The sequence below is a fragment of the Oncorhynchus mykiss genome, chromosome 26 (assembly GCF_013265735.2).
Source record: "Oncorhynchus mykiss isolate Arlee chromosome 26, USDA_OmykA_1.1, whole genome shotgun sequence".
Lineage (NCBI taxonomy): Eukaryota > Metazoa > Chordata > Actinopteri > Salmoniformes > Salmonidae > Oncorhynchus > Oncorhynchus mykiss.
Genome location: NC_048590.1, coordinates 31610204 through 31635283, shown reverse-complemented (window position 1 = coordinate 31635283; position 25080 = coordinate 31610204). Strand labels below are relative to the sequence as shown.

At 44.6% G+C, this 25080-nt stretch overlaps 1 protein-coding gene across 2 annotated transcripts in view; it reads left to right on the top strand.

Moving 5' to 3' along the window:
* The window catches only part of LOC110506631 (spondin-1), a 141417-nt gene that overhangs the window by 25656 nt on the left and 90681 nt on the right, over window positions 1-25080 (top strand). For both annotated transcript variants that reach the window (XM_036963481.1, XM_036963482.1), the window contains exons 4-6: window positions 2720-2793; window positions 3224-3346; window positions 12952-13100. In XM_036963481.1, coding sequence (XP_036819376.1) covers window positions 2720-2793; window positions 3224-3346; window positions 12952-13100 — 346 coding nt within the window. The remainder of the gene's footprint in view (window positions 1-2719; window positions 2794-3223; window positions 3347-12951; window positions 13101-25080) is intronic.

Here is a 25080-nt window from a genome sequence, read left to right as displayed (position 1 = left end):
ACACGCGCACACACGCATGCACACGCATGCACACACACACACACACACACTCCTACCTACCCCACATACCGGAGCGCTTTTGAGGCGATAACCATCGGCGGTGAGGAGCCAGGAAAGTGAGTCTGGCTTTAATAGCATCTCATTGATAGAATTTAAATTGGATGTTAAATAAGCATTACTGTGCCTGATTGCCTGGCCAGCCCCAGAAAGTGGGCAGCTAGTGAGGCAGTTTGTGAGCAGCTCGCTCAGGGAGAGATATCTGAAATTGGGGTGAGATTGAATTAAGGTTTGAACAATTAGAGATATGGTGGCGGTGTGTTTAGGAGCGCCTGGGGTGGGGTTCCCCTGTCACCTCTGTACTTCTAGGTACACCCCTCAGACAGGTTTTTAATGTCCTGCTACTATCCCCTTCCAAACCCATTCCTTGTTTTTGGATGGGATCTGTTGTGTTCTTCTCTTCTTATTTCCCTCTCTCTCTCTCTCGCTCTCTTCTCTTTCCTCTCTGTCTGTCTGTCTCTGTCTCGCTGTGTGCCTTGGAGAGTACAAAATTGCTAAAAAAAAACAAAAGCAAGAGAGGGGGTGAGAAAAAGAGAGATGAAGAAAGAGTTATGTTATGTTAATAGGGGCATATAGCTGTCACTATAGAGATACCATCCCTTCTCTGGCCGGCCTGCCTGACACAGCCTCCTCTGCCACTGGTCCTCTGCAACTGGTCCAGCCCTTAGATCATCAAACATAATCCCCTGATAGCCTGCTCTGGAGACAGGCAGGATAAACAGACAGGAGAGTGGTTGGAGGTTTATTTATAATAAAATCAAAAAATGTACTTTTTATCACTTTTTTATGATATCTAATTGGTAGTTATGGTCTTGTCCCATTGCTGCAACTCCCGTACGGACTCGGGAGAGGCAAAGGTCGAGAGCCATGCGTCCTCCGAAACACGGACGTGCCAAGCCGCACTGCTTCTTGACACACTGCTTGCTCCACCCAGAAGCCAGCCGCACCAATGTGTCAGAGGAAACACTGTACAACTGGTGACCGAAGTCAGCGTGCATGCTCCTGGCCCACCACAAGGAGTCACTAGAGCACTAAGCGACAAGGACATCCCAGCCGGCCAAACCCTCCCTTAACCTGGACGACACTGGGCCAATTGTGCGCTGCCTCATGGGTCTCCCGGTCGCGGCCGGCTGCGAAACAGCCCGTGATTGAACCCGGGTCTGTAGTGACGCCTCTAGCACTGCGATGCAGTGTCTTAGACTGCTGCGCCACTCGCAAGGCCCTAGCAGTAGGAGGCTTGCTTGGGGAATAGGTTGGAATCCCATCAGAATTGAGAGATAATGTATTGTTCCAAAGCAGCTCATCTGAAGTGTGTCCTTCAAGCATAAGGTGAAATGATTTGTCTTCTTTGTCCTTGTCTTGTATCTCTCTTTCTTTGTGCCGTTTCTCCTCCTCACTACCACGGCTTCCTGAGATGAGCATATAGTACGTCTCTCTGTCTTCATAACTTTCCTCTTCTACGTCTACGTCTCGTCTCGCTCTTCTCCCTCCCTCTTTCTCTTTCTTTATTTTTGTGAATGTGGGAGAGCACAATGACAGCAGTGGGCTTGGCCCAGCTACTCCTGCTCCATAAACAGTCCAGCTGGACAGGAACCACCTGGACCAGACCCAGAACCCAGACAGTCCAGAGCCTAGAACCTACACCCTGCTGCTACCCTCTGCCCACTATCACCATGGAAACCTGCAGCCTGTTGTGGGAGGCCAAGTCTGATGTAATGCACAGCACCTAAATGGAGTTTGTTTGTGACAGCTTTTGGGCCCTGAAAGTAATTTGGTTGCGATTGTTTCTGGCCCACATGCGGGCCCCCTTCTGGTCCTTGAATGGGTTTGTTTGTGTCTGATTTGCATGTCAAGGCCCCACTAAGACCTGTGTCCACCCAGCACTCAGTGGCTCTGTCCCCAGACAGCTCTATCAGAACAGTCTCTCTGCCAGGACCCGGAGCAGGACTTTAGCTCTGGGAAACTTAACTTTTGGCCTGTCACTCAGTCTTATCTTTGACACACTGTAGTTCCTCTCGCCTGAGTGTGTGTGTGTGCTCGTTCACTCTTGATCGTTTCTCAAAAGCGAAGCTTACTTTCTGACTTTTTTCTCTCCCTTTTCTCTTTCTCTCTAGGTTTTCAATCTCTTTTCCAACCGCATCTCTCTCCTGCTAAATACAAGTCTTTATGTTAATAAATACTTTCTGTAAGAGCTAGCAAATCCCTCCGGTCTGAGAGTGCCTGTGATTCAGCACCCCTGTGTGCTCTAGTAGCTGATCTCAGACCTGCTGGCAGACCTGTCTGGAAGCACAAGAACACTTCCTCCCCAGGTTTTATTCATTCAGACACTCAACACTCATCCTTAGTTCAACATTACTCCCCGGTTACTCCCTGTGCTAAAAGTACTGTATGAGTATTTAACTCTTCTCTTCTTTCTCATCTCCTGCTTCTTTCCTCCCTTATTCCACCTGTCTTCCATCTCCTGCCTTGTACTCCTCTCATCCTTTCTTGTCTTTTCTCCTCTGTTCATTCCCAATCTCTTTCAACCCTCATCTCCACTTTACCCTCATCTTTTCACTTTTCATCTGCTTTCTCTTTCTAACCTCTTTCTAATCTCCTTTCTCATAACCTGAAACTTCCTCTTCTCCTCTCACCTCCTCCCCTCCTCCTTCTTTCTCTGCAGGGCCAGCATTGTTCAGAAGAGGATCATCTACTTCCAGGATGAAGGCTCTCTCACCAAGAGGATGTGTGAGAAAGGTATGTCATACATTACTGAGACGCAGTAAAGGGCGCTACATGTCTTCCACTCCTCCTCTCTCTCCCTTACTATATCTCAGCATCTCCTGTCTTACTCTCTCTTCCCTTACTGGGTCAGGATGTTTACGCTTGTGCTGTATCTCCCAAGCTGTGCATGACATTGGATAGAGAATTTATGGAGACTGATCACAAGAACATGATCATCCCTCCCTCCCTCCCTCCCTCCCTCCCTCCCTCCCTCCCTCCCTCCCTCCCTCCCTCCCTCCCTCCCTCCCTCCCTCACTCACTCACTCACTCACTCACTCACTCACTCACTCACTCACTCACTCACTCACTCACTCCCTCACTCCCTCACTCCCTCACCCCTACAGCCCCTCCTCCCACCCTCTCCGCCATTAACTCTCTCTCACTCTCTTCTCTCCCTTCTCAGAGTCATTGTATGGGGAGACCACAGAGAAGCCTCTGCTGGATTGCTGTGCCTGTGGAACAGCTAAGTACAGAGTCACCTTCTATGGCAACTGGTCAGAGAAGGTGCACCCCAAAGACTACCCTCGTAAGTACCCCATAACTTCCAAATGACCCAGGCACATACCCCATTTAATCCCGGAAATACAACTTTAGTTAGTACCCCATTTCACCCCAGGGCTACACTAGTTGGTGCCTCCATTACGTGAAAAATACCCCTTTACTCATAAAATTGCAATACTGTTCAAGTACCTAGCATCACAGTCTACCGAGGACACTACAACCTCCATGGTCACCCCAGGATACTCTCTCCCCATGGAGCTGTCCCCCTGTCTCATTCCTACCCCAGCTTGGCCCTGGGCTTCAGTCTGTGGTGCTACACTGTATAACCTTGAGCCTGACTCCTCACCAGGCAGGCAGGCAGGGTGTGAATGGAGATGGGGATACTGGACTCTTCCCTCCTTCTAAGACACTCCTCTCTCTCACAGCCCAGATCAATATAATGATTAACATGGAGTCCCACAGTAAGATAAACGTGTAGATCGAGTGACACCCTCATTTATTGGCTTAGGAGAGACAGCAGTGTATGTTTTTGAGAATGTGTTTGTGTGTATCTTTATGTTTGAATGTCTTTCTGTTTGTGTGGATGTCTGTCTGTGTTACATTGTGTGTGTGTGTGTGTGTGTGTGTGTGTGTGCTGTTTATGCATGCGTTTCCACTCTGTGTCTTAGGAAACCCATAATTGGTTTTGTGGTTTTTATAATTGAGTTCTCCTCACCACCACAAAGTCATAGCCAAGGTAACAATCCCTGGTTGTCATACATACAGCAGATCACCATCTACAACTTCCTCCCCAAGCATCATTAGTGTCTGGTAATTATTTGTTAATGTGCCTGTGTTTTTTCTATAACTACTGTCAATCAAACACAGATAGAACCATTGCTAAAAGAGGTTTTAGCAATGTTTTTCACACGCTATCCACGGTCATGATGGTCTGTGAGTGTCTGCTTCTTCGCTGCTAGCAGCAGGAGTGAGAGAGAGAGAAGAAAGCGAGAGGGAGAGAGAGAAGAAGATACAGCACAATGTCACGTCAGGCTGATATTTTTACAAGGCGTCCATTCGTTCTTCAAGCAGAGGAGAGGCACACGTGAAGGGCCGATGACATACATTCTGATGTTGAAGGTTACTCTAAAACAGGCTAGCAGGTTTTTTATTCTCCTCGCTCCCTCCATCGTCACATGCACAGCTTTATTTCCCTCTCTGTGTGACTATAGTTAAACAATAAGGTCCGAGGAGGTATGGTATATATGGCTAATAGACCACGGCTAAAGGCTGTTCTAAAGCAAGACACAACGTGGAGTGCCTGGACACAGCTCTTAGCTGTGGTATATTGGCCATATATCACAAACCCCTGAGGTGCCTTATTGCTATTATAAACTGGTTACCAACGTAATTAGAGGACTAAAAATATATATTATTTTTATTTATTTCACCTTTATTTAACCAGGTAGGCTAGTTGAGAACAAGTTCTCATTTACAACTGCGACCTGACCAAGATAAAGCATAGCAGTGTGAACAGACAACACAGAGTTACACATGGAGTAAACAATTAACAAGTCAATAACACAGTAGAAAAAAAATGAGAGTCTATATACATTGTGTGCAAAAGGCATGAGGAAGTAGGCGAATAATTACAATTTTGCAGATTAACACTGGCGTGATAAATGATCAGATGGTCATGTACAGGTACAGAGATATTGGTGTGCAAAAGAGCAGAAAAGTAAATAAATATAAACAGTATGGGGATGAGGTAGGTAAATTGGGTGGGCTATTTACCGATAGTCTATGTACAGCTGCAGCGATCGGTTATCTGCTCAGATAGCAGATGTTTGAAGTTGGTGAGGGAGATAAAAGTCTCCAAGCAGTCACAGGCAGCAGAGAACTGGAACGAAAGGCGGCCAAATTAGGTGTTGGCTTTAGGGATGATCAGTGAGATACACCTGCTGGAGCGTGTGCTACGGGTGGGTGTTGCCATCGTGACCAGTGAACTGAGATAAGGCGGAGCTTTACCTAGCATGGACTTGTAGATGACCTGGAGCCAGTGGGTTCCAGGTCGACGAATATGTAGCGAGGGCCAGCTGACTAGAGCATACAGGTCGCAGTGGTGGGTGGTATAAGGTGCTTTAGTAACAAAACTGTGATAAACTGCATCCAGTTTGCTGAGTAGAGTATTGGAAGCTATTTTGTAGATGACATCGCCGAAGTCGAGGATCGGTAGGATAGTCAGTTTTACTAGGGTAAGTTTGGCGGCGGTGAGTGAAGGAGGCTTTGTTGCGGAATAGAAAGCCGACTCTAGATTTGATTTTAGGTTGGAGATGTTTGATATGAGTCTGGAAGGAGAGTTTACAGTCTAGCCAGACACCTAGGTACTTATAGATGTCCACATATTCTAAGTCGGAACCATCCAGGGTGGTGATGCTAGTCGGGCGTGCGGGTGCAGGCAGCGAACGGTTGAAAAGCATGCATTTGGTTTTACTAGCGTTTAAGAGCAGTTGGAGGCCACGGAAGGAGTGTTGTATGGCGTTGAAGCTCGTTTGGAGGTTGGATAGCACAGTGTCCAAGGAAGGGCCAGAAGTATACAGAATGGTGTCGTCTGCGTAGAGGTGGATCAGGGAATCGCCTGCAGCAAGAGCAACATCATTGATATATACAGAGAAAAGAGTCGGCCCGAGAATTGAACCCTGTGGCACACCCATAGAGACTGCCAGAGGACCGGACAACATGCCCTCCGATTTGACACACTGAACTCTGTCTGCAAAGTAGTTGGTGAACCAGGCAAGGCAGTCATTAGAAAAACCGAGGCTACTGAGTCTGCCGATAAGAATATGGTGATTGACAGAGTCGAAAGCCTTGGCCAGGTCGATGAAGACGGCTGCACAGTACTGTCTTTTATCGATGGCGGTTGGCCGAGGTTGGAGTAGCCAGGAGGAAGGCATGGCCAGCCGTTGAGAAATGCTTGTTGAAGTTTTCGATAATCATGGATTTATCGGTGGTGACCGTATTACCTAGCCTCAGTGCAGTGGGCAGCTGGGAGGAGGTGCTCTTGTTCTCTATGGACTTTACAGTGTCCCAGAACTTTTTGGAGTTAGAGCTACAGGATGCAAATTTCTGCCTGAAGAAGCTGGCCTTGGCTTTCCTGACTGACTGCGTGTATTGGTTCCTGACTTCCCTGAACAGTTGCATATCGCGGGTACTATCCGATGCTATTGCAGTCCGCCACAGGATGTTTTTGTGCTGGTCGAGGGCAGTTAGGTCTGGAGTGAACCAAGGGCTATATCTGTTCTTAGTTCTGCATTTTTTGAACGGAGCATGCTTATCTAAAATGGTGAGGAAGTTACTTTTAATTAATGACCAGGCATCCTCAACTGACGGGATGAGGTCAATATCCTTCCAGGATACCCGGGCCAAGTCGATTAGAAAGGCCTGCTCGCAGAAGTGTTTTAGTGTTTGACAGTGATGAGGGGTGGTCGTTTGACTGCGGATCCGTAGCGGATACAGGCAATGAGGCAGTGATCGCTGAGATCCTGGTTGAAGACAGCAGAGGTGTATTTGGAGGGCCAGTTGGTCAGGATGACGTCTATGAGGGTGCCCTTGTTTACAGATTTAGGGTTGTACCTGGTGGGTTCCTTGATGATTTGTGTGAGATTGAGGGCATCTAGCTTAGATTGTAGGACTGCCGGGGTGTTAAGGGTTTTCATACTCATGGTATACGGTCTAATATAGCATGGCTGTCAGACAATCAGCATTCAGGGCTCGAACCACCCAGTTTTTAATAAGTAATACACCACTGAGAAGCTATTCAACCATTATCTGTGGAGAGCGGAGTTAGCCAGCAGGTTTCCTGGTTACCTGAACCCATTCAGACACTCAGGAGAGAGACAGGTAGAGAGAGAGAGCCCAGTCAAGATAGCCATGACTGCTACTCAGGTGGCTAAGTGTACAAGAGAATTGCCCTGTGGTTTCGATGGATTTGATGTTACATCTAAGGATTCACAGCTCAAGTGTCATTTCATGTCTACTGTGGATATGGGTTCTCAAAAGCATTTCTACCAGACTCACACAAAGCTGAAATATGAGCAATATGAGCAATCACGTTGCTGTTAAGACAGAACACAGACAAGACCAGAAATTCAGCAATACTGTTATTATACTGAGAGAAAGAGAAATAGATGAAAGGAGTTTTTTTAGAGAATATGAAAATAGGCTGTGGAACATCAGTGTATATGATCGAGATTGAATACAGTTCTGATGTATATAGAGGGAATAACCTTAGTGAGTTTGTAGTAACCACTTCCCCTATTTGTGTGTGTGTCTGTGTACACCCCATCACGCCAGAGTAGTGTTATAAATTGCAAAAGGAAATGAGACAGAAGGATTTGAGTGGTCAGATAGAGCCTCCCTTTGCTGAACAAAGACTTTCTGATAATATTTTGGACACTGTGTTAACAACTCTCCAGACGAGCTTCAATGCCATACAACTCTCCTTCTGTGTCCTCCAACTGCTCTTAAATACAAGTAAAACTAAATGCATGCTCTTCAACCGATCGCTGCCTGCACCTGCCCGTCCGTCCAGCACCACTACTCTGGACGGTTCTGACTTAGAATATGTGGACAACTACAAATACCTAGGTGTCTGGTTAGACTGTTAACTCTCCTTCCAGACTCACATCAAACATCTCAAATCCAAAGTTAAATCTAGAATTGGCTTCCAATTTGTTGCCAAACATACCCTCGTAAAACTGACCATCCTACCGATCCTCGACTTCGGCGATGTCATTTACAAAATAGCCTCCAATACCCTACTCAACAAATTGGATGCAGTCTATCACAGTGCCATCTGTTTTGTCACCAAAGCCCCATATATTACCCACCACTGCAACCTGTACGCTCTCGTTGCCTGGCCCTCGCTTCATACTCTTCGCCAAACCCACTGGCTCCAGGTCATCTACAAGACCCTGCTATCTCAGCTCGCTGGTCACCATAGCAGCACCCACCTGTAGCACGCGCTCCAGCAGGTATATCTCTCTGGTCACCTCCAAAACCAATTCTTCCTTCCAGTTCTCTGCTGACAATGACTGGAACAAACTACAAAAATCTATGAAACTGGAAACACTTATCTCCCTCACTAGCTTTAAGCACCAGCTGTCAGAGCAGCTCACAGGTTACTGCACCTGTACATAGCCCACCTATAATTTAGCCCAAACAACTACCTCTTCCCCTACTGTATTTATTTATTTTGCTTCTTTGCACCCCATTATTTCTATTTCTACTTTGCACATTCTTCCACTGCAAATCTACCATTCCAGTGTTTTACTTGCTATATTGTATTTACTTTGCCACCATGGCCTTTTTTTTGCTTTTCCCTCCCTTATCTCACCTCATTTGCTCACATCGTATATAGACTTATTTTTCTACTGAATGACTTATGACTTATTTTTATTGACTGTATGTTTGTTTTACTCCATGTGTAACTCTGTGTCGTTGTACGTGTCGAACTGCTTTGCTTTATCTTGGCCAGGTCGCAATTGTAAATGAGAACTTGTTCTCAACTTGCCTACCTGTTCAAATAAAGGTGAAATAAATAAATAAATAAAAATATGTGTGAGTTGCTCTTGATGAGGAGAGGAGGGAGGGATGAGGAAGTGGGATATGAGTTTATTTTGTAGTAATAAAGAAGACAATTATCCACTCGTAGGTCTTTGACCTTGAAGTGAAGAGAGGACAATATATTGCATCAGCAGATCAAATTTTGACTTTATATTTGGAAACTCAGTATGCTATTTCAAGTTTTTAATGTCACGTGAACAAGTACAGTGAAAGGCCTTTCTTGCAAGCGCTAAACTCAACAACGTAGTAATCGATAACAATGTAACACTAAAAATAACATAAGGTAGAAAAAGACACACAGGAAATAAAAATAAGAAGAACACAAGAAAGTAAGTAAGCATACTATATACAGGTTCAGTCAGTTCCAGTACTGTATTTACAATGTGCAGGGATACTGGAGTGATAGATGTAGATATGTACAGGGGTAAGGTGACTGAGTATCATGATATGTGTGTAACGTCTGCTTCCAACTCACACTCTCAAACATGTAGATCCCCTGAACGCAGCTCACTTTCCAGCTCACAATCTCAAACACATAGATCCCTAGAACGCAGCTCACCCTCCAGATCCCAATCCCCTCAATTCTGATCACCTGTTCACACACCTATATGTCATTATCACACACTATTTATTTGTACCCCATCATTGTGAGGTATTGTTTGATTTGTGACACACTTCTATTGGGAGCTCTGTTTTTCCCCTAACGTAATCCTCCCGTGTATGATAGTTTTGGCCTGCCTCATTAACGATGCCTTTTGCCTATTCCCTGCCTGTACTTTAGCCTATCGGATTTCCTGTTATCAACCTATTGCTTGATCTCCCGGATAACATTACTAGCCTTTTCCCTGCTTGTACTGTTGCCTTTTGGACCCCCTGTGTATGACCTTCTGCCTGCCCCTGGACCCAGCTACCTGCCTCTTCCTGTGGTCATTTAAAATTAAACACCTGCTGCACCCTGTCCTTGAAACCAGCTCTCTGTCTCCCATCGTGTCCATTACAATATGATGAACAGAGTAGTAGCGGTGTATATGATAATTGTGTGGAGTCAGTATACATGTTTGTGCATATTATGTGTGTATGAGCAAATTATAAAGTGAGTGTTTGTGTCTGTGTTGGAGTGTCAGTGTGTGTGAGTGTGTAGGGAGGGCACTGTGAGTGTGCATAGAGACTGTGCAAAAATACGGGTCAACTCAGAGAGTCCGTGTGGCAATTTAGTTAGCTATTTACTAGTCTTATGGTTTGGATGCTGTTCAGGAGCCTGTTGGTGTCAGACTTGATGCACCGGTCCTGCTTGCCGTGTGGAAGCAGAAAGAACAGTTTATGGCTTGACTGGTAGGAGACTTTAACAATTTTTCAGGCCTTCTTTTCACACCGAGGTCCTGGATGGCAGGGAGCTTGGCCCCAATGATGTACTGGGCTGTCTGCACCACCCTCTGTTCGGCCATGCGCTCAAGGACGGTGCTATTGCCATATCAAGCAGTGATGAAGTCAGTCAAGATGCTCTCAATTGTACATCTGTAGAACTTTTGGAGGATTTGAGGGCACTTGCCAAACATGTTTAGCCTCCTGAGGTGTGTGTGGACCATTTTAAGTCCTTAGTGATTTGGACACCAAGGAACTTGAAGCTCTCAATCCCCCCCGGATGTGATGTTTGCCTACCTTCACCACCTCGGGTCAGCCCGTCAGGAAGTCCAGGATCCACTTGCAGAGGGATGCAGTAGTCATTGTGGCATGAAGTCTTAGGTGTTCTTAGGAGTTCTTAGGTGTTCTTAGGAGTTCTTAGGTGTTCTTAGGACTTCTTAGGTGTTCTTAGAAGTTCTTAGGAACAGGGATGATGGTAGTCATCTTAAAACATGTGGATTACAGACTGGGACAAGGAGACGTTGAAAATTACCATGAATATGCCTTCCAGCTGTTCTTCACATGCTCTTAGAACATGCCATGGAATACCGTCAGGCTCCGCGGCCTTGCGGGTTTTGAGCTGATTAAAGACCTTTCTCACTTCAGCCTCAGAGAGCAATGGTGGCGGCACTCACACCCGGCACAATGTTGTTATTGACGAAGCATGCATAAAATGCATGGAGTTTGTCTGGTAGAGAGGCATTGTTTGGCTGATCACGGTTGGGTCTTCCTTTGTAATCCGTATTTTACTGTAGCCCCTGCCACATGTGGCGGGCGTCGGAGCCTGTGTAATATTATTCCACCATATTCCTGTATTGTCCTTTTGCTTGTTTGATTACTCTGCGGAGGTCATAGCAGGATTTCTCATATCTGTTCCAGTCCTCAGACGAAGCCTCAGGGTTGTCTGCAATGTTTATTTATTTAATTTAACTAGGTAAGTCAGTTAAGAACAAATTCTTATTTACAATGACGGCCTACCCCGGGCCAAACCCTAACCCGGACAACGCTGTGCCAATTGTGCACCGCCCTATGGGACTCCCAATCATTGCCGGTTGTGATACAGCCTGGAATCTAACCAGGGCCCTTATTGACGCCTCTAGCACTGAGATGCAGTGTCTTAGAACGCTGCGCCACTCTGGCGCGATAGCCCTGTGTGTGGTAGCCCTGACCTCTAGTTTAGCGCCAACCTCGGTGTTAATCCAGGGCTTTTGATTGGAGAAGCAGCGAACCTTCACTGTGGGGACAATGTCACAGATGAATTTCCTATTGAAGCTGGTGACGGACGTGGTTAGCTTGTTGATTTTATCGACGGAGTCTCGAAACATATTCCAATCAGCGCTGTATCATAGTATCTGATTCTGGTCACCATTTCTCAACCGGTACTTCGTGTTTGAGCTTCTGTGTAATATTATTCCACCATATTCCTGTATTGTCCTTTTGCTTGTTTGATTACTCTGCGGAGGTCATAGCAGGATTTCTCATATTTGTTCCAGTCCTCAGCCGTAGCCTCAGGGTTGTCTGCGATGTTTATTTATTTTCATTTAACTAGGTAAATCAGTTGTACGGAGTCATGATCTCATTTGCTGAATGGCGGATGAGACAGGGCCTTGTATGCTTGCTTGTGGATTGAATAACAGTGGTCTAAGGCTTTATCGCCCCTAGTGGCGCGAAGGAGACTCGTTGATGGAAGTTGGGCATCATGTGTCTTAATGACACGGAGTTAAAAGTGCCGTTAATCAGAAAAGCAGCCTCCGGATTTAAGTTTTCCTACTTGTTTATAGCCTTGTACAGCTCGTTATTGTGTCTCTCTGAACATTGTAATAGGCTGTACGGACCAATTGCAACCATTGAAAGCCACCAGATTATCGCCAGCTGATCTCTTGTTAAACCATCAATACACACTAAAGTCACCCGCACAACTAATCTCAATTGCAACCAACATTGACCAGCGATTTACCGCTCCCTAACATAGATGTCAAGGTTATCAGATTATTTCACCCTCTGGTTGGTATTATCATCAGAACAACAAAGTCCTACTTTATGAGCAGACTAAGTGCGATTTTTCTATTTGACAATAATTCTCTACATCTGAAATAAAATATTTAATTGTTTACCACTGCAAATCTACTGTCTTCTGTCTACCGACATGTTGTATGAATGGAAAACTCATGTTGATGGTCTAGCCTACTATTCTTACACTCAAATAAGTATATTTTTTTTACATTCATCAGCCTTGTGGTTTTCCGATGCTACTGGTCAGTATTTCATTGGGGGCAGGAGCGTGATAAATTCTACCTGTTCATTGCAATCTAGCGTAAATGTCTACAGAGAGAGTTAGGTACTGAGCCTCTGAAGTAAAAAAAAATTATGTAATTACTGTGTCACGATCGGATACGTACATTACTTCAATATGAATCATTATCTATCATTTTCAAAGTGAATAAGAAACAGAACATTCCGTAACCTTACATTAATCTTATTTATTTTTTTACCTATATATATTATGCCTTGTGGAATGGGAATAGGTGCAAACCTTTCACTGGCAGAAATGTTTGGCCAGCCTGCCTCCTGGATTGTAAGAGATTATGATAATTCTGGTGTTGTTTTGTTTCTTAACCTCACCAGGGCGTGCTAACCACTGGTCGGCCATCATCGGAGCGTCCCACTCTAAGAACTACGTGCTGTGGGAGTATGGTGGCTACGCCAGCGAGGGCATCAAGAAGGTGGCCGAGCTGGGATCACCTGTCTCCATGGAGGAAGAGATCAGGCAGAAGGTAAGACTTGGCATGGCCTTATGCAAATACACTTGCTATTGATATTGCAGCACATTTTAGGTCCAACGATTGACAAGCCAACACCTTATCAAGTTACGCCAAGAGATCTGCATCCCTTGCTGATGTTCTGGGTGTTAAGGTCGCTACATTATGTCACTTTTTATCTGACCAAGATGATCGGATCCCTGGTTATGCTTCACTGCATCCTCAAATGGAGTCCAGATTAGCATTGTATTCTGATTGGGGAAGCAATGATGTTCAAATGTGGTTGAAACCTTGAGAATCCATTCTAAACATGTTGGTAGTGCTACTGCTACTGCAGTGGATGATCTATGAGTCTTTTATAAAGGTCAAGGATGGCAAACTCATAAAAATCATTTCAATCTCCATCCCCATTCAAGTCATTGTTCAACTTGCCTTGGTTTAAGGGTATTTTCCCATTCTAGTAAGTATATATATATATGGGCCAGCCAATGGCTCTACTCTCTGGATAATCCAGGTGGCTGTGGTATCAGTACAGTAAGTAATGGAGTTTTCATATCTCAGTGGGCGTTCTGATCGATCCGTGAGCTACAGAGTACTTTAATTAATTACATTCAGCAAGTCTCTCAACCTGCCCCTTAATGTGGTTGTGTACTTCACAGCTGTGAAATGCATGGTGGACACTGTTGCGTTATCTACGTCCTCTGGATATTCAAAGTAGATAGTGTCTACTTGGTATTTACAGTATAAAGCCATGGAATTGGAACATGGAATGTTTTCCAAAGTGTGTTGAAGTATTCAATACTTTTTGCATAATGATTTCCACAAGCGATGACCTAAATGAGAGAAACATCTGTACTATAAGGATCATTGCAAATGTTGGTTAATGGTCTGCTTAATTGTCTACAGTGGTTCCTCCTTTAAAAGTTGCTAGCTTGCACCGCAGGACTTAGAGGTACCCAGCGTCACGGCTGCATTGCTCCAGACCACCACAAGAGGGAGTTAGAACACTCATTATGCATTTGGGTCCCAACGTTTTTATATGAACAATCATATCGAGTGGTTCCAATGATGAATTTTGATGCGAGCCACCCGTCCCTGGTAGCGTTCTTCAACAAAGATGGCTGACAAAACATTACGGTGGAACCAAATGTAAGTAGTTATAACGCCATAATGAGTCGAGCAAAAATATGTACAATTGAGAGGAATATTTTAGTTAATGTAGAGACAAACATTTGTGCATATTTTTTTGTCATTAAGTCCATTTGCGAAAATAGCTATTTAGCAAGTTATCTGTCTAGCTAACATTAGCCAGCTAGCCCATGTTAGGAGAATGTCCCGTGCAACTGGTGATGACCTCAAATCCTAGGAAGTTCACATTCATGCAAGGTTAATAGATACATTAATGTTCGTAGGTATGAGAGCTTCTCTCTTGTTCAAAAATATTAAATATGAAAATATAGTTTAGCAATTTTACCTCTAGTAAAAATCTTCCTGTTTCAGTTTCTCACCATATTTCTATGTCTTTGCGTGTCTTTCACACTCTCTCCCACCTTTGTTACTTTTTCCACCTCTCTCCCCAACTCTCTTCTCCAAACCTCTTCTCTCTCTCTCTCTCTCTCTCGCTCTCTCTCTCTCTCTCTCTCTCTCTCTCTCTCTTTCTCTCTCTCTTTCTCTTTCTCTCATTCTTTAAATAGCCTGTGCTAGTGTGTAGCAGATGGGCCCATAGAGTGTATTATTTATTGTAGGGTAATATTGAAGACCTGGAGTCATGGCACATAATGAGAGCACACTGTGAGAGCTGGGCTCTGTGCGTCATCACCGCCACCTATCCACAAGGCTGTATTATCCACAATACTGTCTGCTATAGTATCTGTATTAGTCCTCCTGGACCTCCAAATGATTAGAGCAAATAGAGGATTTATGGAGAGATGGCCGCAAAGCAAGGTTGGCGTCAGTTTTAACTCTACAGTGCAGAGTAGTTACAGTACTGTTGAGTGACAAGATAATTGATGACATAAAATGGTGGATAGTTCTTTTCACCCACTTGTGTCAGCTATTACAGTAGGCTTACATTGATATTCTAGGTAGCTCTCTGTAGAATATTAGCCCAGTGGGGGGTGGTAAATGATCCAATCCCCCCCCACCCACTGAACAGACCTCAATTTAAACCAGGTAGAAAGCAACAGGATCAAACCATTACCTTCTCCCGGGGGAGATGTGAAAATATTACATATGGAATATTGCACAGTACTCTACATGGCAGAGGAGAGAGAGAGATGATTTCTGTAGCCTGTTGTTTTCAGTGGAGACTGCTGGGGAAAGTAAACGCGATTGGCTGTCACCAGATCCCATGGTGATAAGCCTTGTTCACACTGCAGGCCTTAATGCAGCGCTTTAATACATGCGCTGACCAGCTGGCAGGTGTCTTCACTGACATTTTCATCCTTTCCCTGACCCAATCTGTAATACCTATGTTTAAAGCAGACCACCACAGTCGCTGTGCCCAAGAATGCCAAGGTAACCTGTCTAAATGACTATCGCCCCGTAGCACTCACATCTGTAGCCATGAAGTGCTTTGAAAGGCTGGTCATGGCTCACATCAACACCATCATCCAAGACATCCTGGACCCACTATAATTAGGATGCCAACCCAACAGATCCACAGATGGCACAATCTCTATTGCACTCCACACTGCCCTTTCTCACTTGGACAACACCTACGTGAGAATGCTGTTTATTGACTACAGCTCAGCATTCAACACCATTGTGCCCTCTAAGTTCATCACTAAGCTAAGGACCCTGGGACTGAACACCTTTCTCTGCAACTGGATCATGGACTTCCCGACGGGCCACCCCCAGGTGGTAAGGGTAGGCAACAACACATCCACCATGCTGACCCTCAACACTGGGGCCCTTCAGGGTGCGTGCTTAGTCCCCTCCTGTACTCCCTGTTCACCTACAACTGTGTGGCCATGCACGACTCCAACAACATCATTAAAGCCTGATCACTGACAATGTGAGGTCAGATACTTGATAGTGTGGTGCCAGGACAACAACCTCTCCCTCACATCAGCAAGATAAAGGATCTGATCGTGAACTACAGGAAACATCTACGCGGCATGCAGTCGTGAAGAGGTTATGACAACGTCTCTTCCCACTCAAGAGGCTGAAAATATTTGAGAGCTTCAAAAAGTTAGTGTGTATGGCCCAGTACATCACTGAGGCCGAGCTCCCTGCCATCCAGGACCTCTATACCAGGCGGTGTCAGAGGAAGGCCCTAAAAATTGTCAAAGACTCCATCCGCCCAAGTCATAGACTGTTCTCTTTGCTACCGCACAGCAAGTTGTACCAGAGCGCCATGTCTGGGACCGAAAGGCTCCTGAACAGCTTCTACCACCAAGCCATAATACTGCTGAACAGTTAATCAAAATGTGTCTACCCGGACTATTTACACTGACTCTCTTGCACTCGCTCTATGCACACTCACTGGAGTCTACCCACACACTCACACATACTACACTGACACTCCAACACACACATATACACACACACACTACATACACTCACATGCATATTGACACCACACACACACACACACATTCACGTTCTTTCACACTCTTGCACATTGACTTGTTACTGGTACTCCTTGGAGCCAGATCCAGCCAATCAGAATGAGTTTTTATTTTATTACAGACAGAAATATTATTCAGTTTCATCAGCTGTCTGGGTGGCTGGTCTCAAACGATCACGCTGGTGAAGAAGCCGGATGTGGAGGTCCTGGGCTGGCTCGGTTACACGTCTGCGGTTGTGAGGCCGATTGGACGTACTGTAAAATTCTCTAAAATGACGTTGGAGGAGGCTTATGTTAGAGACATTAACATAAAATGAAATTCTTGCAGAAAAAATGGCTTCCCTGCTAAAAAAGTTTGAACACCACTGCACTAGTGGATAAATGAAGAGTCAGATTGGCTGGTTCAAAACATAGCAGCATGGTGATTACCAGCTGATTACCAACTGTCTTGTAAAACAGGTTGAAAGAAGATGCTGTATCAAATCAAAAATGCTGTATCAAATCAAATTTGATTTGTCACATGCACTGAACCTTACAGTGAAATGCTGACTTACAAGCCCTTGACCAACAATGCAGTTTCAGTATTTAATCAAATAAACTGAAGTAAAACATAAATGAAGAAAAAAGAAGAAAATAGAAAAATAACAAATACTTAAAGAGCAACAATAAAATAACAGTAGCAAGACTATATACAGGGTACCCTTACAGAGTCTATGTGCAGGGGCACTTGTTAGTCGAGGTAATTGAGGTAATATACACATGGCTTAAAGAGTGTGTGTGAGTGTCATTAGTGTGTGTGCTGTGGAGGAGATGAGCCTGTAGTCACACACAACCTCTCGTTATGTCAGAGGGCGTACTGGGCACTAACTGGTGAGCTCCATACAGTATGTGCTGTGTTAACTAGGAGTTGACAGCTCCATTGCCCTGGGCTGCTTGGCTGTCGCCTGCCTTCACTGTGTTCCCTTTTAATATTTCTCTGAGAACGCACACACAGTCTCTCCTTGTCCTTGAGGGAAAGTTAGCCTCTGGGGTGAAGGAGCCGCTCTGTTTTTGAGCAGCGGAGCAAGAAAGCACTCTTTGGTATAAATGCTGACACAAACAAAAAGGCGCTTTGCTTTGTGACAGGTAGGGTGTGGGGGCTAGCAACGTAGCAATGAAGGCAGTTATAAATTGATATTCATAGAAAGCAGAAATTGATATTCATAGGCAGAGGCTCGACGCTAGCCAAGGGGTGCACTGATCTCAATGTTCATACAAAGTTTCATTTGCCAAGCCAAGTAGGCATTGAGTATGCACGCTCACATACTGTACACACACACAACCCAACACACACACGCACATGGATGCACGCACACACACACACACACACAACCCAACACACACACGGACATGGGCGCACGCTCACATACTGTACACACACACAACCCAAAACACACACGCACATGGACGCACCACACACACACACACATACGCATACGCACGCACGCACACACACACACACACACACACACACACACACACACACACACACACACACACACACACACACACACACACACACATTCGTAAACACACACACATGCAGCTCCCCCTCATCACGTCAGCACAATGCTGTGCGTGATGGCTTTATTTTTCACTGCCGTTACCAAGATGTACTGTGCCATCTGTCTAGCTGTGTCTCTACGTCGGGTTCCTATTGATATATGGCGTGTGTTCGTTACCCACGATGCCTCTCTCCTGGGGACTGAACAACAACTTTCCAGTCTGCAAACAGAAGAGAAACCCATATCGATTCAGAAGTGAACCCCACAGTCCCTATATGAACCAATAGGAAACACGTATCAGTCACACATCGTGCATTACATACACAGAATGTTCTTTGTGTTTTCACTTCATTACGGCGTCTGTGTTGAAAAGAGTGGTGAAGATACATGCATGATAACCACACTTGGCTGGATTCAATTTGTCCATCCCACACAGCCTGCATGTTTTCACAGCCAGCCAGCCGTATGCTTCTGCCTGGTGAACTCGTTACAATCTCTCCCATGTGACCCGCTGGGAATGAAAATTTTATTGCATGTAAGAGCCTCCTCAAACAGAGCCCTCACCCACATTCTCTCAGCACCCCTACTCCACCATATTGAGTCAGACATGACACATTAATCACATTTAAATGATCTGTTAGAAAAATTCCAAGGGTCACCATTGTTGCTCTAATAAGAATGAATGTATTTTTAGTGGACGGGTGAAGGTGGAAAAGGGTAATGTGTGTGGAGGTTTGTTGAATAGATCCACATCTTGTGTGTGTGTGTGTGCGTGCGTGCGTGTGGTGTGTGTGCGTGTGTGTGTGCGTGCGTGCGTGTGTGTGCGTGTGGTGTGTGTGTGCTTGCCTGTGCGTCTGTCCACATGATCTGTTCCTGCTTGTGTTCTTAATGTACCGAATGAGAACATTTTCTTCCTCTTTAGTCTCCACGCCATATGTGACTTTACGTTTCATTAGCCAAATGCAAATCTGATTTACAGGAAACTTGGTATTATGTAGTGTAACTGAGGCATTGCTGCCCTCTCCCCCCTCCACACACACATACACTGAGGTGATTTGTGTATGCGGTCAGCCATTACAAAGGCACTAATGACAGTCTGATAAAAATACTCTCCCTCCACAGGTGAGTGGTGGAAACGTGGCGAAGGGACTATGATTTCTCTCGAATGTATTGTGAAATCTGTCAGTGTGGGTGCGTTTTGTTACTGCACAGTAGCTTACAGAAGCCCACAGAATGCAGAACTATGTGAAACCACAGAGCAGACAGTTACAGATGCCACAGGCTGGACCAATGAGGGATGGCACAACCTGACTTGGAGGAGATAGAGGAGATGGTCTGGTACTCAGGAGAAGTTTTCTAGGAGTATGATTGGCCTGGGTTTTTTAGTAAGTCATAAATCCTACTTTTCTCTCCAGCTGTTTATCATGCGAGAGTATCAATCAGCCTGCATAATTATAACTGAATTGGAGCCTCAAATAAAGAGACTAGCTACCACCTGTGTGTGGGAGAGGATCAGGACATTTGATCTGGAAGACATACAGGTGAGAACAAGTGAGTGGGAGAACGCAGGTCAGTTTGAGACAGCAGGTCAGTTTGAGAGAGCAGGTGAGTGGGAGAGTAAGTAAATTATTATTTTTTTTTAAGCATTATTTTTATTAAGGGATCATATTCACAAGCTTTTACTCTCCCTGCCATGAAATATATTAGGTGTGTGTGTCTGTTTGTGTGTGTGTGCGCGCAGTGTTTTTCGTAAGTACATGGAGTAGCCAGCCAAACCGAAACACTTGCCAGCCAGGGAGTTCTGGCATGCAGAAAACAATACAGAATGAGCTCTATTTTGGTGTCCACTGGTACATTCTAATGCTTTAATTCCATCCAAAATATACTGCTAAATTATTGAATACTTTAACGACTTTAACGACTCCCAGATTCGTAAAATGAATTATGGTATTGCAATTACATGACTTTGCAATTAAAGTTACTGAACATGAATGAATTCAGTTGTTATTTGTTTTGGATATTGTCTAGGCCCATATTATCAAGACTATTTTCTAAGCAATATTTTTTTCTAACATTAAACTTGTCTTCTCTTCAGAGTCACTTCATGATGTTCATGTTTACAGTTTTACTGCAAGATATGCATTGCCACAATGATGTTTGTTCTTCAAATTATGTATTTTATTCTCTCTGCTGCTGTGGAAACTTAGGGTAAGGAAACCAATGTGTAATTTTACAATTTGGATCAACTGTCCCTTTAAAATTTTGCCAAATACAAATGTGCCGAATACAACAGGTGTAGGTAGACCTTACCGTGGAATGCTGACTTACGAGCCCTTAACCAACAATGCAGTTCAAGAAATAGAGTTACGAAAATATTTACTAAATTAAAAGTAACACAATAACGAGGTTATTTACAGGGGGTACCGGTACAGAGTCAGTGTGCGGGGGTACAGGTTATTTGAGATAATTTGTACATGTAGGTAAAGTGACTATGCATAGATAATAAACCGATGCATCAATCACTGTGGGTGGGATTGTCAGGGAAGAGGGGAGCATTTTTGTGTCACAGAGTTGGTAGGGTTTCAGACCTGTCAATCAATCAATGTGGGTGGGATGGTGAAAAGGCGGTAGATTAGTAATCTAGTCAGAAAAACAAGTCTAGTCTACCTTTTCAATTTAATTTATCATAGCAAAAACTAAATTCAAAAAATGCAGAACTAAGAACAGATATAGCCCTTGGTTCACTCCAGACCTGACTGCCCTCAACCAGCGCAAAAACATACTGTGGCGGACTGCAATAGCATCGAATAGTCCCCGCGATATGCAACTGTTCAGGGAAGTCAGGAACCACTACACGCAGTCAGTCAGGAAAGCAAAGGCCAGCTTCTTCAGGCAGAAATTTGCATCCTGTAGCTCTAACTCCCAAAAGTTCTGGGACACTGTAAAGTCCATGGAGAACAAGAGCACCTCCTCTCAGCTGCCCACTGCACTGAGGCTAGGTATCACGGTCACCACCGATAAATCCATGATTATCGAAAACTTCAACAAGCATTTCTCAACGGCTGGCCATGCCTTCCTCCTGGCTACTCCAACCTCGGCCAACAGCTCCCCCCCCCCCCCCCCCCCCCCGCAGCTACTCGCCCAAGCCTCTCCAGGTTCTCCTTTACCCAAATCCAGATAGCAGATGTTCTGAAAGAGCTGCAAAATCTGGACCCGTACAAATCAGCTGGGCTTGACAATCTGGACCCTCTATTTCTGAAACTATCCGCCGCCATTGTCGCAACCCCTATTACCAGCCTGTTCAACCTCTCTTTCATATCGTCTGAGATCCCCAAGGATTGGAAAGCTGCCGCAGTCATCCCCCTCTTCAAAGGGGGAGACACCCTGGACCCAAACTGTTACAGACCTATATCCATCCTGCCCTGCCTATCTAAGGTCTTCGAAAGCCAAGTCAACAAACAGGTCACTGACCATCTCGAATCCCAGCGTACCTTCTCCGCTGTGCAATCTGGTTTCCGAGCCGGTCACGGGTGCACCTCAGCCACGCTCAAGGTACTAAACGATATCATAACCGCCATCGATAAAAGACAGTACTGTGCAGCCGTCTTCACCGACCTTGCCAAAGCTTTCGACTCTGTCATTCACCATATTCTTATCTGCAGACTCAGTAGCCTCGGTTTTTCTAATGACTGCCTTGCCTGGTTCACCAACTACTTTGCAGACAGAGTTCAGTGTGTCAAATCGGAGGGCATGCTGTCCGGTCCTCTGGCAGTCTATGGGGGTGCCACAGGGTTCAATTCTCGGGCCGAATCTTCTCTCTGTATATTTCAATGATGTTGCTCTTGCTGCGGGCGATTCCCCTGATCCACCTCTACGCAGACAACATCATTCTGTATGCTTCCGGCTCGTCCTTGGACACTGTGCTATCTAACCTCCAAACGAGCTTCAATGCCATACAACACTCCTTCTGTGGCCTCCAACTGCTCTTAAAAGCAAGTAAAACCAAATGCATGCTTTTCAACTGTTCGCTGCCTGCACCCGCACGCCCGACTAGCATCACCACCCTGGATGGTTCCGACATAGAATATGTGGATATCTATAAGTACCTAGGTGTCTGGCTAGACTGTAAACTCTCCTTCCAGACTCATATCAAACATCTCCAATCTAAAATCAAATCTAGAGTCGGCTTTCTATTCCGCAACAAAGCCTCCTTCACTCACGCCGCCAAACTTACCCTAGTAAAACTGACTATCCTACCGATCCTCGACTTTGGCGATGTCATCTACAAAATAGCTTCCAATACTCTACTCAGCAAACTGGATGCAGTTTATCACAGTGCCATCCGTTTTGTTACTAAAGCACCTTATACCACCCACCACTGTGACCTGTATGCTCTAGTCGGCTGGCCCTCGCTACATATTCGTCGCCAGACCCACTGGCTCCAGGTCATCTACAAGTCCATGCTAGGTAAAGCTCCGCCTTATCTCAGTTCACTGGTCACAATGGCAACACCCATCCGTAGCACACTCTCCAGCAGGTGTATCTCACTGATCATCCCTAAAGCCAACACCTCATTTGGCCGCCTTTCGTTCCAGTTCTCTGCTGCCTGTGACTGGAATGAATTGCAAAAATCGCTGAAGTTGGAGACTTTTATCTCCCTCACCAACTTCAAACATCTGCTATCTGAGCAGCTAACCGATCGCTGCAGCTGTACATAGTCTATCGGTAAATAGCCCACCCAATTTTACCTACCTCATCCCCATACTGTTTATATTTATATACTTTTCTGCTCTTTTGCACACCAATATCTCTACCTGGACATGACCATCTGATCATTTATCACTCCAGTGTTAATCTGCAAAATTGTAATTATTTGCCTACCACCTCATGCCTTTTGCACACAATGTATATAGACTCTCTTTTTTTCTACTGTGTTATTGACTTGTTAATTGTTTACTCCATGTGTAACTCTGTGTTGTCTGTTCACACTGCTATGCTTTATCTTGGCCAGGTCGCAATTGTAAATGAGAACGTCTTCTCAACTTGCCTACCTGGTTAAATAAAGGTGAAATAAAAAATAAATAAAAAACATCTCTTTCAATTTAGTTTATTGTGGCAAAAACGTAAGAGAAAGGTTGTGTTCTGTCAAGTAAACATGGACTCCCTTTTGAGAAGCAATATAGAATTGCAGGAAAATAGTTTTAAAAATGCAACTGTCATGGATAGCTAGGAGTGGTTGGTGTGGAGTCAGGCCCAGAGATCAATGCTTCCAATGCATACATTTATTACGCTGGGTCTAGCCAACAAACAGGCAAAATGACCAATAATCAGGTATGTCCCCAAAACCAGGGAAAATAACAGACAGTAAAATCAAAACAATTTCGCCACTGACAGTGAGAATAAGCACGCAGAAAAGCAGGCGGGCCCTGGAAGTTTAAATAGGCCATCATTAACAACAAATAAGTAACAGGTGAAAACAATCAAGACAAAACTAACTGAAAAGAAAAATAAATCGGTGGCAGCTAGTAGACCGGTGACGACGACCGCCGAGCGCTGCCCAAAAAGGGAGAGGAGCCACCTTTGGTGGAAGTCGTGACTGCAACAGTTTTCAGAGCGAGGACCCCAGACCCCTGCCAGATTGTGCACCTCAACTTTTATACAAAGTCAGGCGCCCATGAATAGACTGTAATGAGTGCGCTGAGAGTCGGGAAGCAAGTTAAGGGAGTGAGTGTTTTAAGAAATAAAATAAACACGAAACACAAACAAGGCACCGACATGAAAACAGAGTCAATAACACCTGAGGAAAGACCCAAGGGAAGTGACAGATATAGGGAAGATAAGCAAGGAGGTGATGGAGTCCAGGTGAGTGTCATAAGGAACTGGTGCGTGAGACGATGGTGAAAGGTGTGCGGGATAATCAGCAGCCTGATGACCTGGAGGCTGGAGAGGGAGTATATGTGACATAGACCTACAGTTACGATTGAAGAATGAAGCAGGTGTAAACATGGGCTTTTCTGCACAGAAAGCATCAGTTGACTACTCCATTGTTGACACTAATCAAATCAGTAGTTCTATATCAATGTCCTTAATAATACCATATAGCCTAAGAATCATTACATTAGCTTTTATAACCTTCAATCTGTTTTCTTTTCTCAGACTTTCACTCCACTACGTATTATTCCTGCAGTGAGGATTCATAATCTTCATTGAATATTTTCATAATTTATCTGCAGAAGTAGTCTACCAGTATGCAAATTAGGGAGCCAAATGACCTGCTCTCACCGATGGGATTCTACTAGCTGACATATGGAATTGTTTCAATATGGTCATACCATGAATCATTTAGCTATTGGATTTTTTAATTTTAGGACCCCTTTATGTATGTAAAAAAATTAATTTGGCCTTATTATAGCTTATTATAGCCCGTAAAAACACATTGAATAACACATTCATAAATGGCATAAAAGACTGTTACAAAATGCATCATAAGGAATAATGTTTTGAACTGTCTGTCCTATATTTACCACTATTTCTGAGGGGCACAAAACTACTTCCAATACTTTTTTAAACACTTGTGGGGGTCAAAGAACAAAATGGAGAACATCATAGTGGGGTCATATTAGTTTGTAGTCCAGACAGTTTCGACGATACAGACGTTTTTGTCTCCTCGTCTGACAAACACCACTGTAGTTCTGTCACTTTCCACCTCAGATACGGAAGGCGTCAATCGACTCTAAGGGTGTTTAATGTCATAATAGATTCTGAATGCTTTACTCTCTGTGAAGCAAAAGTACAGGAGAGTGTGTACATCAATTAGCCCGCTTAATTATAACTGTGAGACTAAATAAATTGAAGCCTCAATTTAAGGCGTTCCTCTAGC